Here is a 15,408-nt window from a genome sequence, read left to right as displayed (position 1 = left end):
AGGACCAGACCACACAGCAGGTGAGGCAAGGTGAGGTATATACCCTCCTGGCTCCAACCCTGGGGCCATGGGACACTGCCTGGGTTCATGCAGACCCCCAATGCCTTGGGCACGGCGCATCTCCCCACACAGGGCTGGAAGCACCCGAGAAGGCACCACGCCCCATCACACCAACTTCACACCACGCACATCCTGGGCCTACCTGGTGAGCCCGGCGCATCCGCACAAAGTATGCCTCCCCCTATGGGGCACAGGGAAATGCCAGGACAGGAGACAGAGATAGGTCTGAGAATTGCAGGACAGGGCAGCAGGGAGGCCAGGAGATAGCGAACCCCAGAAGGGAGAGGGGAGAAGGGACCAGAAGGCAGCCAGGCCCGGGAGAAGCCTGGAGTACCTGGCTGTGTCCAAGGAACGGGGACGAGGCAACCCCAGAGCACCCCCTCCTAGGTGTCCCTGGCCCCTCACCCCTTGCCTGGGGGCACATCTGCTGGAACACTGGCCTCGACCAGCAGTGGACTCCTGTGCCAAGACCCACTTGCCCTGGGTGCCACCGGATGCCTGTGCTGCTCAAGGAACACATTTGGGCAGCTGTCCCAGAGCCCACCCCTGAGCCCCTGCCCCCCCACAACACCATCACACCATCACCACCACCATCACCACCTTCCCACCAGACCCTGTTCTGGAGTAGCAAAGACAGGTTCACCTCTGACTGGCACAGTATTTGTTTTTTTTTTTTTTTTTGAGACAGGGTCTTACTCTGTCACCCAGGCTAGAGAGCAATGGTGCAATTATGGCTCACTGCAACCTCCCCCTCCTGGGCACCAGCGATCCTCCCACCTCAGCCTCCCTAAGTAGCTGGGACTACAGGCATGCACCAACACGCCCAGCTAATTTTTTGTATTTTTTGTAGAGATGGGGTTTCGTCACATTGCCCAGGCTGGCCTCAAACTCCTGAGCTCAAGTGGTCCTCCCGCCTCAGCCTTCCAAAGTGCTGGGATTACAGATGTGGGCTCTGGCCTTCGGCAGAGCATTTGAAGGGCAGCCTCTGACCTGGGTTTGGATCCCAGCATTCCCACCTCTCAGCTGTGGGGCTTTGGGTAAGTTACCGAGCCCCTCTTGCCTTGTTTATGAAATGGGGCAGTAGCAGGACCTGGCTCACACAGTTGTGGTTTGTGACTTGTAAAGGACGCTGCCTAGCACATAGTGAGAGCTCAACACACATGACCTATCATGAGAATTACTGTGTCCAACACAAGCACAGAGCCAGCAGTGTGGATGAGTGAAGTCGGAGCGGGCACGTGAATGACACTGAAACTGTGTCTCACTTGTCTTTATATTTCCCGGCCTCTCCCAGATCTGTTTGTTGAACAACTGTGTGAAAGCTAAAAGTCATGAACAGTTGAGCACTTATTATGTGCCAGGCATGATCTCCAATCCCCTCAGCCACCATGAAGTTGAGGTTTATCAAATGGTGTCTGGCTGGCAAGCAGCAGAGCTGGGGTTTAGACCGATGTCTATGGGACCGCAAAAGCCACGTGCCTAACCGCGATATGGCCATGCAGGTGGCAGGTGCCTGCCTGCTGAGAGACGGTGCAGAGGTGAACTCGTGTCTGAGTCACGGCTGACCCGGGTGCCGGGCTGGGGCCCACCTTGTCTCCCTGGTATGTCTCCGGCAGCTGCCAGTAGAAGGACTCGTGGCCAAGGTGGGCGAAGTTGCCAAAAGAGAGCTGGGCACCCTCAGGCACAGGTTCCACAGTGAATTCTCCTGTCAGGCGGCTGTTCCGCTGTGGGTTCACCAGGGCAAAGCCTTGGAAGTCCCCAGGGGCAAAATGGGTGGCGATCTGGCAGGGGAAAAAGGAGGCGGCGTCAGCCTGGGCACTGGGGTGCCTTGGTGGGGGATGGGGCATGGGAGGGTGTTAAGGTGGGGAATGGGGTCCTGCTGAGATCAGGGCTGCGAGAGAAATAATGGGGGCATGTGAGGGTATTGAGGCAGGGATGAGGGTAGCTGGGCTCAGTGCTGAGATGGACAGTAACAGGCAGCAGGTGGCAACTCCTCCTGGGGCTGGGCAGCACAGGCTCTCACCAGGTGGCGCGTGTAGGTAGAGCTGGCGCACTGCTGGGTGATGCCCATACAGAAGCAGGGCAGGCAGCCGTGGGGGTTGCTGGCACTCAGGTGGAAGTGGTGGGGTCGGCAGTGGCTGCAGGTGAGGCCTTCCACCTGGGCCTGGGTAGATGGGTGGAAGGAGGCAGGCAGGGGACTCAGTGGGTCTCCTGCACCCCCAGCAGCCTGAGGCCAGCCTCCCTGGCCACTTCCAGCAGCCCCGGGCAGCCCCTGGCCTGTTCCCCATGCCCTGCCCTCCATGTCCAGGTCTCGGCTTCCACCAGATGCTGCCTGATTTCCCTGCAGGGTCTGGGCATCGCGGCAGAGCAGGCCCCTCGGGGCAGGGATTCGGACTGACCTTGCACTGGCACTGACCAGCAGCATCACACTGGCTGCTGACGCTGCCTTGGGGGTCACAGTTGCAGCCTATGGGCCCTGGCACCTGGCCGTCTCCTGAGGTGGAAGAAAGCCATGGCTGAAGCCCCAAACCCGCCACCCGGCACCCCTCTTCCCTCCACTCTGCTCACCACTGAGAGGGAGCTCTGATTTCTGATGTGGGCACTCAACACTCTCACGACAGCCCTTGGCGGTGGTGGGGCCGCTCCTATCCCCATTTTACAGATGAAGAAACAGAGGCTCGGACAGGCAAAGCCAAAAGGGAGTAAAGGCTTCTGTCCTAGCTCCACCCTAGGGATACTGGGTAACCCGACCCCAACAACCTCCCCAGTCCTACTCACTCTGACATGGCTGGCCCTGGCTGGGGTTGCCATAGTAGCCAGGGGCACACCTGCAGAGAGAAAAAGCCTCAGATGAATTTTGGATGAAGGGAAGCAGAACCCCAGGGCTGGGCTGGGGGCCCCATACTGAACTCGGTGGCCTCGTGCACTAGAAGAAACGAACAGCCTGACTTGCCCATGTTACGGGGAAATTGGGCAGAGAAGAGCAGGGTCGCGCCCTGGACCGCACAGCCAGTAAATCGGGGCAGTCAGGAACCCAGGAGCTTCAGAAAGAAGCAGGGGTTTTGTGGGAAGACTCTGGCCCGGCTGGGGCAGGGGGCCAGGGGGCTGAAGGTGAACCGCAGGCTAGGATGTGTGTCTGAGGGTCTTGAATTCTGGGCTAGAGGGTGAGTCTCCCAGGGAGGGGAGCTGACTGTCTTCTGGGGCCTGTACAAGATTAAGAGTGAGAGGCATCCCTGATTCCTTTGGGTTGGGAGGGCTGGGCCCTGCCTGAGGACTCCAGGGACACCCCCTGTGCACGTCCCCCCACCCTCTCCACCGCTGCCTCACCTCTCACAGTGACGCCCACTGTGGCCTGGGGAGCATGCATCACAGGTGGGGTGGCCGTCTGTGTCCAGAAAACAAGTGTGGGCAGCCCTGAGTGTGGGGGCAGATTTCTAGTCAGGAACGCAGTGGCTCCTTCCTCTCCCCCGATCCTCTTTCAGGACCAGGGGAGAGGGGAGGGGAAGAAATCTTGTGTCCTGAGTGCCACTGCATGCCTGGCACTGTGCTAAGAGTTCCACATGCATAGCCTCATTTAACTCTCACACAAGGGGCTGAGGAGTGTGGACTACCCCATTTCACAGATGAGGCAGCTGAGGCCCTGAAAGTGAAGTGTACCTCACACCAAGTGACACTGAGGAGGCGGCAAGGCCAGGATTTAACCACTGCCTCCCAGAAGGGCCCTGGACAAAGCAGGTGTGGGGGGGGTGGTAGACATTTCAGGGAAGGGCAGATGCAGGCGGGGACTGGACGCACTGGCCGGCAGCAGGGTCTCCGTAGCAGGGGCACAGCTGGCAGTCCTGAGGTGTCCCCCGCTGGGCATCCCCGTAGTATCCTGGCTGGCACTGCTCACACTGAGGGCCCTCTGTGTGATGCTGGCAGCCCTAGAGGAGCAGGATGTGAGTTGAGGCTGGGCCCCCAGAAGCCACAGATTGCTGGGGTGGGCGGAAGGAGGGCGGGACTCACCTGGCAGGCACCTGTTTCGGGCTCGCAGGCCTCTGAGTGGCCGTGGCAGCTGCAGCGTTCGCAGGTACCCAGGTAGAGGCCACTGGGCGTGCGTGTGTAGCCTGTGTCACAGTCCTGGGGGCAGAAAGATGGCAGTGGGAGGGCCTTCCGAACACGGCCCATTCAGGTAGGGGCACTGGATGGCCAGGGCTGGGGAGGTGTGGAGGGCTCGTGGAGAAGGAGCGGGAAGCACCATGGAGGGGGCTGCCTGGGCTGGCGTGGGGCCCAGGACTCACCTGGCAGGACGGGCCACGGTACCCGGGTGGGCAGGAGCACTGTTCCACTTCCAGCGCGGGGTCCTGGCCGGTTTCCTCAGGCACAGCCACGTCCATGCTGATGCCAGAGACCCTGGGTGTGACAAGACCCAGCGTGAATAGGAGTGCTGGCTCTGTGCCAGGCACGCCTGGACTCCTCCACTGGGAGGGTCTTATTAGTCCTCCCGACAGCCCTGTCACAGTGCTTCTGGGGCCCTGTCCAGATCTCCAGAGGCTGCGAGGACCGTGGCAAACAGCCGTTACCTCCAATTTACTCCAAACCATCACCTTTCCTCACCTGGAGAGGTTATACCACCCTGTTCCCCTGGGGTCCCCAATGACAGGCTGATACAGGCTACAAGAGCCCACGGGCCTGAAAGTAAGATCACTTTCCGGCAAATGACTCTCCAGAGCTCCCCGTGGGCTGAGGCTGGGGCTAGACTTGACCTGCAACCACATCCCTGCATGGCCCCTCCTCCCTCCTTCGTCCCTCTCCTTGTGAGTCACGTGCACCCCAATCCCTGTCTCAGGCTTCTTTCTAGGGAGCCTGGCCCCAGACCAGACTGTAAGGGAGACATTGTTAGACTCTCCATTTTACAGACAGGGAAAGTGAGGCACAAAAGGGTCACACAGTCTGTAAATGGCTGTGCTGCACTGCACCGCTTAGACGGAGCCCCCTCCCCAAGCCCATGCTGGTCCTCCTGCCCCGGCTCCAGACACCTGCTCTCAGCGGGCTGCTGGGCGTAGGATGCTCGGATCAGGAGGGTGTCGATGCCTGCCAGTGCCATCAGCAGATGCTCCCGTGTGGCTGGCTGCCCATCGGGCCGCTGCCACGCTTGCTGCCAAGGAAAGGACACATGTGCTCAGCCCCTGATGTCCTGGAGTATTGATGCCAGAGGCAGGAGCAAGGGCCTGCCTGCACCCCTACCCCCAGGGGGCAGTATTGCTCACCTCCCGGAAGGGCACAGTGAAGGTGCTGGGCTGGCCGGGGCTGGGCTCCTGGGCCACATGGTGCTCTAGGATGATGTTGTTACCTTGCAGCACCACCAACGGCTGCCCGTGCAGGGGTGTGGAGCCCGGCTGGGACCGCTGGGTCACTGTGAAGCGCAGCTCTCCTCCATAGGAGGTCACCTGGGACCAGGGTTAGACAGGAGCTTAGCGTGGGCCTGAATTCGGGCCCCGTCACTGCCCCAGCTGCCTTTTCCATGCAGTGTAGCTCACTATTCTCCCAAGGCACCACGACCCTCCTGCCTCCAAGCCTTTGCCCTGCGCTGTTCCTGCTGCCTGGAGTTTCCTTTGCCTTCCCACCCACTACCCACCTTGTCCCCCAGGAAGCGTGATGGGAGGCTCCAGAAGTAGGGTCCAGATAAGAGTCTGTGGAAGGAGGAGAATCCCAGTTCCCCAGGCATGGGGGAGAAGATGCCCTCGGTGGTGGTGTGGGTGCTTGCGGCGTTGGTCAGGCTGAAGTGACCAGGCTCCTCAGAGGCCCCATGCACCTGGGAGGAGGAGAAAGGGCTGGGATGGGGGCCGTGGCCTGGGACTGGCGCTTGGTCCATCCAGCCCAGGGCTTGGCGGTCCTGCCCGCCCACCTTGCAGAGGTACCTGGGCACGGCTCCATGAAGAGCTGGTGCAGTGGCGACTGACACCCATGCAGAAGCACTTGAGGCAGCCATCGGGGTTTCGGGTACTCAGGTGGAAAGAGCCGTCAGCACATTCATTGCACAAGCGCCCCACCACATTGTTCTGCAGGCACAGAGTTGGAGCTGATGGACAGCCCACAGGAGAGGCTGCCTGGAGCTCTGGCCGAATCCACCCTCAGTCCAGATAGGAACCCAAGACCCAGGGGAGCCACTGAAAGAGAACACGTGGCCGGGCGCGGTGGCTCATGCCTGTAATCCCAGCACTTTGGGAGGCCAAGGCGGGTGGATCACCTCAGGTCAGCAGTTCAAGACCAGCCTGGCCAACATGGTGAAACCCCGTCTCTATTAAAAATACAAAAATTAGCCTGGCGTGGTGGCACACAGCTGTAATCCCAGCTACTCAGGAGGCTGAGGAAGGAGAATTGTTTGAATCCGGGAGGTGGAGGTTGCAGTGAGCCGAGATCGCGCCACTGCACTCCAGCCTGCGTGATGGGAGCGAGACTCCAACTCAAAAAAAAAAAAAAAGAAAAGAAAGAGCACATGTATGAGGCGTCATTACCTAAATCTGAATAGTAATTCCCACTTAACAAGCACTTAGGCAAGCATTTTTCCCTTTTCTCTTTGGCTGGCAGGGGTTTCACCAATAAATTTAGATTTGAAATACAGCGACTTGATTGAAATAATTGCTGCTTCTAGTTATGGAGTGTTTCACGCACTGTTCTGCTTTCCATTCGACATCACCTCATTTAACTCCCCTAAGGACCTTGAGAGGTAGGTGATACCTTCATCCTTCACATGAGGCAACAGAGGCTCAGGGATGTGAAATGACTTGCACAAAGTTACTCAGCTTGCCCATCCACTCTGGGATTTAAGACCAGGAGTGCCTGGCTCCAGAATCTATCCATTCTTTTATTACACCGACACTTGATATGCACATTCTCTTTTTTTTTTTTTTTTTGAGACGGAGTTTCAGTCTTGTTGCCCACAATGGAGTACAGTGGTGCGGTCTCAGCTCACTGCAACCTCTGCTTCCTGGGTTCAAGCGATTCTCCTGCCTCAGCCTCCTGAGTGGCTGGGATTATAGGTGCCCACCAACACGCCCGGCTAATTTTTGTATTTTTAGTAGAGATGGGGTTTCACCATGTTGGCTAGGCTGGTCTTGAACTGCTGACCTCAAGTGATCCAACCACCTCAGCCTCCCAAAGTGCTGGGATTACAGGCGTGAGCCACCGTGCCTGGCCGATGCTCCCATTCTTAACGCAAGTGACCTCCCTTCTCTGAGTCTCCATTTCCTTATTCACAAATTGGGGACACTAATATCTATATCATTGTATCAACGTGACAATGGACAAAGTATGGCAAAAGCAAAGGTACAATGCAGATACAAAGGCTGCATAAAGAATGACTGGGACTTGAACTCTGGTCGCCTGACTCCCTAACCAGTGCTCCTTCCCAACGCCAGGCCACCTCTCCTGGTACGGAAGCCCAGTCAGCCAGGTCCACCAGCCTCTGACTAGGTTACCACCCACTGGCCAAGGATCTATGGAGAGGATGGAGCTTCCTTCCTCCTTCTCCCAGCTGTGGTGCTGGGCCCAAGGCCCCTGGATGGGCGGCAGATGGCATGCGTACCTTACAGCGGCAGGCCTCCCCGGAGGTCCCCATGCTGCCACGCTCGTCACAGCGCACAATCTCCTGGTCTGGGACACAAAGCGAGTGTTGGCAGGGCAGGTGGGAATGGGATAGACGCAGTCCGGGCAGATAGAGGAAGAGTGGCTCCCCAAGGATCATGAGCTGGGGCAGGCAGGGAGGGTGCCTGGTGTGCAGCCCAGGTTGGGTTGGGAGGTGGGTGTCAGGGGATGGTGGCAGCCATACTCACTGACGGGCCTGCACTTGCCGCCGGGCTGGATGGGGTTGCCCTCGTATCCGGGAGCACAGCTAGGGGAGAGAGGGGGCCACTATCAGCACTTCCATGACCCCACCCAGGAGCCCCCTTCCTGTAGCCCCCAAGGCTCTACCTCACCTCTCGCAGCGGCGGCCAGTGTAGCCTGGGGCACAGGCGTCACATGTGGCTTGGCCATCTGTGTCCAGGAAGCAAGTGTCTGAGAATCTGTAGGTATCAAGTGGACAAGGCATGGGGCAGGGCTGGGGTGAGGCTTTCTCCTCCCACCCTGGGAAACGACTGCTGTCCACACAGACAGTGTGCCATGAGGCATGACGCCATCTCCCTGCCCGGCAGCCTCACAGCAACTGTGGGAAGTCAGGGGGCCCATTATACAGAAAAGGAAACAGAGGCCTAGAGAGGTTGAGGAGCACGGGATAACTTAGTGATCAGGTAGAGATCTGAATCCAAGTCTCCCGCCTCCCTGCCCAAAATACTCTCTGGCCTGTTGCACTGTCCCCGGCCAAACCTCCCCACCCCGAGCTGGGGCTGACCTGCGGGAGGCATCGATGTATGGGCAAGGGCAGGGCCTGCAGGCAGTGGCCGTGGCCTTCGTGGCATCCCCAAAGAAGCCAGCCTTGCACTTGTTGCATTGTGGCCCCTCCGTGTTGTGCTGGCAATTCTAGAAGGAGGAGGAGGGTATGGCTCAACTTCTAGAGCAGAACTGGGCCAGATGCTGCGGGGGGCCTTGGAGGCTGTCTAGCTCAGCCTCCCCATCACGCTGGAGCACAGCTTTGCAGACAGGGGAGCATCAACTGCAACCACTTATAGATGATGGGGAGCTCATCATCTTACACGGCAGCCTGTCCCATAGATGGTTCCAAATGCCTGCTTTTTATTGACCTAAACCTGCCACCCTCTTCCAATCTGCACCCACTGGCCGGTTCTGCTCTCCAGAGTCTGTTTCTTCTACCCGACACCTTTGCAGGGATTTGGAGATGACATGCTGCCCTGCTTGAGTCTTTTCTTCTGTCAGCTCCACAATCCCAGCTCTTGCCACTATTCCTGAGAAATAAGGTACCACCCCAAGGGCTCTTCCCCCTAGGGCTGCCCTCTGCAGGCCATGCTTCTTCATTTGGCACTCTCCAGGATTAGTCTGATGAGGGTGGAGGAGAGGAGGGCCAACACCTCCCTCGTCTGGATGCTATATCTCTGGGTTTTTTTTTTTGTTTTTTTTTTTTTTTTTGTGAGACGGAGTCTTGCTCTGTTGCCCAGGCTGGAGTGCAGTGGCATGGTCTCGGCTCACTGTAACCTCCACCTCCTGGGTTCAAGCGATTCTCTTGCCTCAGCCTCCTGAGTAGCTGGGATTACAGGCGTGCGCCACCACGCCCGGCTAATTTTTGTATTTTTAGTAGAAATGGGGTTTCACCATGTTGGCCAGGCTGGTCTCAAACTCCTGACCTCAAGTGATCCACCCATCTCAGCTTCCCAAAATGCTGGAATTACAGGCATGAGCCACCGCACCTGACCTATATTTCTGTTATTGCATCCAGAGGTCATGATAGTTCATCTGGCAGTCATGACAGTCATTCTGGAGGCTTGTGCTGAGCTCATGAACACAGGGAGTCTCACACCCTGTCCCTGCTCCTATTTTAGTGTCCAAGTGTCTGCTGGCACTACTCACCAGGCAGTGGCCATACGCAGGATCACAGGAGCTGGCATGGCCATTGCAATTGCAGCCAGAGCAGGTGCCCAGGTAGGGCCCACCAGGCACCCGAGTGAAGTGGGCATCACAGCTCTCGCAGGACAAGCCAGAATAGCCAATGGGGCATCTGTGGGGACAAGACCAAGAGAGTCGCTGCAAGGACTGTGAGGCCCTGCCGTTTCTCCTCTATCCTTGCCAGGGTCTCTGTGGTTCCCAGCCCTGCCGGCTCAGGCACCTGCACTCCTCCACACTGTGGGCACGGCCATGGCTGGTGGCATGGGTGACAGTGGTATCCATGGTGATGTCACTAAGTCCCACGCTGGCCATCTTGGTGTTGTACACGGTCTGGATGAGCACGGCCTCCAGGCTCTGCAGCACCTGCAGCAGCTCCGCGCGCTGCACCGGCCGGCCAGATTCATGGACCCAGTGCTCCTGGGTATGGGTGAAGGTGGCAGGGGTCACACATCAGCGCCCACCCAGCCTAAATCTCGCTTTGCTCCCAGCCCTAAGGGCTCAGGCGCCACCCACCTCAGAGAACTGGACCTGGCGCTGGTTCAGAGCACCAGGTTGGGTGGGTGTGTGGCCTCGGGAGAGGAGGCGGTACCCGGCACCCACGAGGACCACGTCCGGCCGCTGCACTGGCTCCAGCATGCCACGAGCCAGCTCGTAGCGCACGTTGTAACGCAGGGAGCCGCCATAGGAGTCCACCTGGCACAACAGCGTGGATCAGGGTGGGCAGCTGTGGGTACACTTGACACCCACCATGCCTATGAGGTGCCTATAGTCTTCCAGCTCCTCCCTCACTCTGCCTACCTGAGACTCACTGTGTGCCAGGCACTGAGCTGGGCACAGGGAAACCGAGATGGGTGAGACTCAGGCCCTGACTCAAGGGTGTTTGGTCCATGACAGGGGGTGGAATCATGCAGTGCGCAGGGTACCCAGAGAAGCCAGTGCGGAGGCACAGAACCCAGCCCAGGCATGGGGGAGCGGTCAGGGAGGGCTCCCGGGAGGAGGGGAGGCCAGCTCTTCTTCCCAAGCCAACAGTGCCGGGGAAAGGTCCTGCCCTGAATGGATGAGCCGCTGCCACAGGGGGCTGCGTCGGGGCATAGTAACACCTCTCCATCCAAGTCTGCCTTGTTGTCTACCAATTGCAGAGGGAGCAGAGGCCACAGGGATTCTTTCCCCACCCAGGGCGGCAGCCCAGGCCCCTCACCTTGTTGCCCAGGAACTGTACAGGCAGAGACCAGAAGGAGTCGTGGACGAGGAAGCGGCGGGACAGGTCGACTAGCTGGAACTCGTGCAGGGATGGGTCGATCTGCAGCTGCGTGGAGGAGAGGGGTGGCATGCCGGGCTGCGCAGGCATTGTCACATTCACGCCTGCGGGTGGCAAGGGGGAGGCTGAGGGCTGCAGCCTGGGCCTGCCTGATACACCCATCTTGAGGGGCAGCAATCCAGAAAGATGGGAAAGTTCTAGGGGAAATTTGATTTCGAGAAAACTTTGATCTCTCTTCCAAAGTGAAGAAAATGCAGGTTTTGGCCGGGTGTGGTGGCTCACGCCTATAATGTCAGCACTTTGAGAGGCAGAGGCGGGCAGATCACTTGAGGCCAGGAGTTCGTGACCAGCCTTCCCAACATGGTGAAACCCCGTCTCTACCAAAAATAAAAAAATTAGACAGGCATGGTGGTGAGTGCCTGTAGTCCCAGCTACTCAGGAGGCTGAGACAGCAGAATCACTTGAACCCGGGAGGCGGAGGCTGCAGTGAGCTGAGATCACACCAGTGTACTCTCCAGCCTGGGCAACAGAGCAAGACTCTGTATCAAAAAAAAAAAAAAAAAAAAAGAAAATGCAGTTTTTTTCCTCCTTCCCAAATACCGAAGCAGCATTTCCCAAAGCATGCTCTGGGAAAGTCAGTGCCATGGAATGATAGCTGGGAACCATTTGGGAACCACAGGGTCAAAGAAAGGAAAAGGGGATTCTTTGAAGCCAGACTTCTCAGGGCCTTTCTTGCTAAGAGACCCACAGACTTTGAGGGCTGAAACAACCCTGCAGGCAGGAGAGCTACACAGGGCTGAGGAACAGGAGACCAAGTCCAGGTGTGTTGTAAGCCTGGGCAAGTGCCTCAGTTTCCTTATCTGTAAGATGGTGCTTAAAGTAGCCTGCCTCCTAGAGGCATAAGCTAAAATGAGCAAATTGACATAAAATGGCTAGCTCTTATTGTTGCTGTTGTTATGACGGGTCATCCAGTCCAACCCTCTCCTATGTACACACACACACACACACACACACACACACACACACAGTCACCCCACGTGGGAATTCCCTTGACAGCATCCTCCCAGATCTCTAGGACAGCTCCAACCTAGAGAACTTTCGGTGGAGTGAAAATATCCTGTACCTACACTCTTCATTATGGTAGCTGTTAGGTTGGTGAAAAAGTAATTGCTGGTTTGGTTTTGCCATTAAAAGTAATGGTACTCGCAACACGTGGCCACTGAGCACTGGAGACGTATCTAGTGCTGCTCAGGAATGAATCATTGTATTTCAATTTAAAGAGCCACACGTGGCCAGTGACTGCCACATTGGATGGTGCAGCTGTCATGGATGGAGACCATACAACCTCCAAAGGCCGTCCCTGCCAGCTCTGGAGAACTTTGACTCTCAGCAAGTTCTTCCTTACATGGAGTCCACATCTGTCTGCCAATAGCTTCTCCCATCATCCTGAATTAACCCCCTGCAACCACAGGGGAATCCAGCTCCTCACCCGCAGAATGACCGAGCACAGCCCTGGGTCTAGGTTACTCTACCCTCTTTCTTCCCTGCCCTCTGGGGATGTCTTCAGGCCTCCTCCCTCCTGGTCACCATCCACACACAGGCCACCTGCTCACTCTGAAATTCCCACCACTCCCTCCCCTGGACTACCCAGATTCCAATTAGACAGCCCTGGGTTCAGCTCCCCGTCTAAACTGCTGTGTGAACCCAGGGAAGCCCCACAACCTCTCAGAGCCCTGGGGCTCTCATCTTAAAACTGTGAAATCAGCCCTGACCTTGCAAGGGTTATTGGCAGTTCGATGACTGTCATGTCAAGCCACAGGGCCAACTGTCTGCTCACCAAATGGTGGCCACGGCCATTAGCATTCTAAATATACTGGGGGACAACTTTGGGAAGTAACTAAGTTTTGTTTTGTTTTTAGGGATGGAGTCTTACTCTGTTGCCCAGGCTGGAGTGCAATGGTGTGATCATAGCTCACTGCAGCCTCAACCTCCTAGGCTCAACAGATCCTCCTGCCTCAGCCTCTCAAGTAGCTGGGACTACAGGTGCAAGCCACCATGCCTAGCTAGATTTTTTGTTTTTAATTATTTGTAGAGATGGGGTCTCTCTATGTTATCCAAGCTGGTCTTGAACTTCTGGCCACAAGCAATCCTCCCTCCCCAGCTTTCCAAAGTACTTGGATTACAGGCATAAGCCACCATGCCTGGCCAGGTAACTTAAGTTTTATACAAGTCATTTTCAGGTTCTTCAACCAACAAAAGGGCATAAAATGTGTTGAGTGCTTTGGAGCTAACTCTCTACATGCATTTAATCCTCTGCAACAAAGTGAGACACAGCAGGGTAAGGGCTGCTTGACGCCAGGTGGGAAACGACAGAGCTGGGACCTGAGCCCCAGTCCAGGCAGTGCCTGGGCTCATGCCCTCAGCCATCCTGCCATTCTGCCTCTCAGTGCCAGAAAGAACTGAGTCCAGCCGCCTGCCTCTATCTTTGGGAAAATAGGCCCAGGGAAGCCAAGAGACTTGCCCAAAGACACAGCAGCAGTAAGTGGTGCAGCTGGAGGCCACCCTCAGGCCAAGGAGATGCCAAAGCCTGGGCTCCTATAGTCTGGGCACACTGGCACCTCTGTCTCTCAGAATGAGGACAATGACTGTGGCGTTAGCAAATACCTCTTGGGTGCTGACCATGGGCTGAGCACAATTCTGAGAGGCTGACATATGTGACTCCACTAAGTCCTTACCAACCCCTAGGAGGTAGTTATTATTCCACCCCCCCCCGACTTTATAGATGAGAAAACAGACACGAGATAGTGGGCAACTTGACCCAGGACACACGTGGACAGCATCCACGTCAGGATCTGAAGCGGGAAGCTGGCTCCAGAGCCCGTCCTCGCCGTAACCTGAAGCAGGTAGGTAGCAAGGGGGGATTTGGCTTTTCCTAAACGTGTTGGTTTTCCTCCTGAAATGCTTCTTTGACAGGGCTCAGTGTTTCTTCAGTGACTCATATTCCTTCCCCAAACCTGGCCCCCTCTGTCCGCATCTATCCTCTGTGCCCACTGGGTACACAGGTACCCACCTCCCACCTCCCGCAGCGCTCACCCGCCCGCCAACGCACCCTTGAAGTCATCGGGTTGGTCAAAGCGCAGCCTGATCTGGTCCCGGAAGCGGCGGCTGCTCTGGCACACGCTGGTGATGCCAAAGCAGAAGCAGGGCAGGCAGGCGGCGCTGTGCTCCAGGTAGAAGTGCCCATCAGGGCAGGGGCCTGCTGGGCGGCATGGGCGGGGGCTGCAGCCGGCTGTGGTGGGCAGCCGGGCTCCGCTCCCACGCCCGGTGACACCTGCCCTCCGGCATTACCTCGTTGTGGGACGAGCTCAAGGACACCATCAGGAATGCCAAACACCATGCCCCGGGCGTTCATGGCCTCACAGGTGTAGGCACCCTGGTCTGACTCCTTCACGTCACGGATGATCAGTGTGCCACGGCCACCCTCGCTGGTCACTGTCACCCTGGTGGGCCCCAAGACAAGTGGTGGGATCTGGCCTGGGGCTCTGGACCAGCTGCCCCTCATTCCCACCCCACCAGCCGGGCCCAGAGCCGCACCTGGGATGAGAGAGGATGTGGCCCCAGTTGAGCCTCCAATTGATGATGGGGGTGGGGACGCCAATGGCCACGCAGGTGAAGGTCACTGTCTGGCCCCGGGAAGCCTGGATGGACTCCCGGGGAGGCGTCACCACCTGGGGGGGCACTGAGGAGACCAGGGCAGGAGTGAGGGGTCGGGGGCAAAGGAAGGAGAAGCGGAAGGAGGGCTCGGAGGGGCTAGGAGGGAGAAGAGTGGAGGCTGAGGCTGTGGACAGAAGCCCCCAGAACCCAGCCCAGGGCCCGCATCTCGACCCCAGCTCCCTGCTCACTGCAGCCAAACTCGTCGCTCCGGTCGGGACAGTCACTCTCCTCGTCACAGTGGAAGCTGGCTGGGATGCACGTGTTGGTAGAGACGCATCGGAACTGTGTGGGCCCGCACACTTCCTCAGGACGCTTGGTGGCTGGGGACAAAGCCAGGTGGTTCCCAACAGCCCACCCCATCCATCCTCCCTGGGCATCCCCAGGGCCACTCTCTCATCTTGCCCACATAACCCACAGCGGCCCTCACCATGCCTAGCCCCTGCTGCACAACACTGTCCACCTCACAGCCAGCATGATGCGACCACCAGCTGTGATCGAACCACTCATCACATTACCCGGCCCCCACCCCTCACTCCACCTGCATTCCCCATGCCAGTTATGGCTGGCACATCACTGTCACAATCACAGTGTCACCCAGCCACGCTCAGAGGCACAGAAGCGCTATCTTGCTCACATGGACAAGACCCATGTCAAAGGCACAACCAGTGGGGCTGGCATATCTGGGCGCCAGCAATGGCCCGCACACCCTTCTCTACCAGAACGCCTGGCACAGCGTGGTCCCCTGCGGGGCTCAACGGTCTGTGCTCCCACTGACAGGCCCTCTATGGAGTGGCCAGAGGCTGAAAGTGGCCCGGGACAAGGGCTGGGCCCTGCTAGGC

The 15,408-nt window shown here is 57.7% G+C and overlaps 1 protein-coding gene across 2 annotated transcripts in view; it reads right to left on the bottom strand.

The window, feature by feature from the left end:
• The window catches only part of HSPG2 (heparan sulfate proteoglycan 2), a 116,267-nt gene that overhangs the window by 48,965 nt on the left and 51,894 nt on the right, over positions 1-15,408 (bottom strand). The window contains exons 10-33 of one of the 2 annotated variants that reach the window (XM_055261532.2): positions 14,758-14,889; positions 14,450-14,594; positions 14,204-14,355; positions 13,965-14,114; positions 10,796-10,959; positions 10,111-10,290; positions 9,818-10,014; positions 9,562-9,709; positions 8,432-8,559; positions 8,019-8,105; positions 7,875-7,933; positions 7,628-7,695; positions 5,961-6,101; positions 5,678-5,854; positions 5,310-5,489; positions 5,079-5,197; positions 4,341-4,452; positions 4,066-4,179; positions 3,856-3,983; positions 3,388-3,474; positions 2,839-2,888; positions 2,460-2,554; positions 2,084-2,224; positions 1,650-1,841 (exon numbers count right to left, since the gene is read on the bottom strand). In XM_055261532.2, the coding sequence (XP_055117507.1) occupies positions 1,650-1,841; positions 2,084-2,224; positions 2,460-2,554; positions 2,839-2,888; positions 3,388-3,474; positions 3,856-3,983; positions 4,066-4,179; positions 4,341-4,452; positions 5,079-5,197; positions 5,310-5,489; positions 5,678-5,854; positions 5,961-6,101; positions 7,628-7,695; positions 7,875-7,933; positions 8,019-8,105; positions 8,432-8,559; positions 9,562-9,709; positions 9,818-10,014; positions 10,111-10,290; positions 10,796-10,959; positions 13,965-14,114; positions 14,204-14,355; positions 14,450-14,594; positions 14,758-14,889 (3,146 nt within the window). The remainder of the gene's footprint in view (positions 1-1,649; positions 1,842-2,083; positions 2,225-2,459; positions 2,555-2,838; positions 2,889-3,387; positions 3,475-3,855; positions 3,984-4,065; positions 4,180-4,340; positions 4,453-5,078; positions 5,198-5,309; positions 5,490-5,677; positions 5,855-5,960; positions 6,102-7,627; positions 7,696-7,874; positions 7,934-8,018; positions 8,106-8,431; positions 8,560-9,561; positions 9,710-9,817; positions 10,015-10,110; positions 10,291-10,795; positions 10,960-13,964; positions 14,115-14,203; positions 14,356-14,449; positions 14,595-14,757; positions 14,890-15,408) is intronic. The other variant, XM_055261533.2, reaches the window with a different exon arrangement.

The sequence above is a fragment of the Symphalangus syndactylus genome, chromosome 22 (assembly GCF_028878055.3).
Source record: "Symphalangus syndactylus isolate Jambi chromosome 22, NHGRI_mSymSyn1-v2.1_pri, whole genome shotgun sequence".
Taxonomy (NCBI): domain Eukaryota; kingdom Metazoa; phylum Chordata; class Mammalia; order Primates; family Hylobatidae; genus Symphalangus; species Symphalangus syndactylus.
Note: the sequence above shows the minus strand (reverse complement) of the source record. Positions and strands in the feature narration are given on the sequence as shown.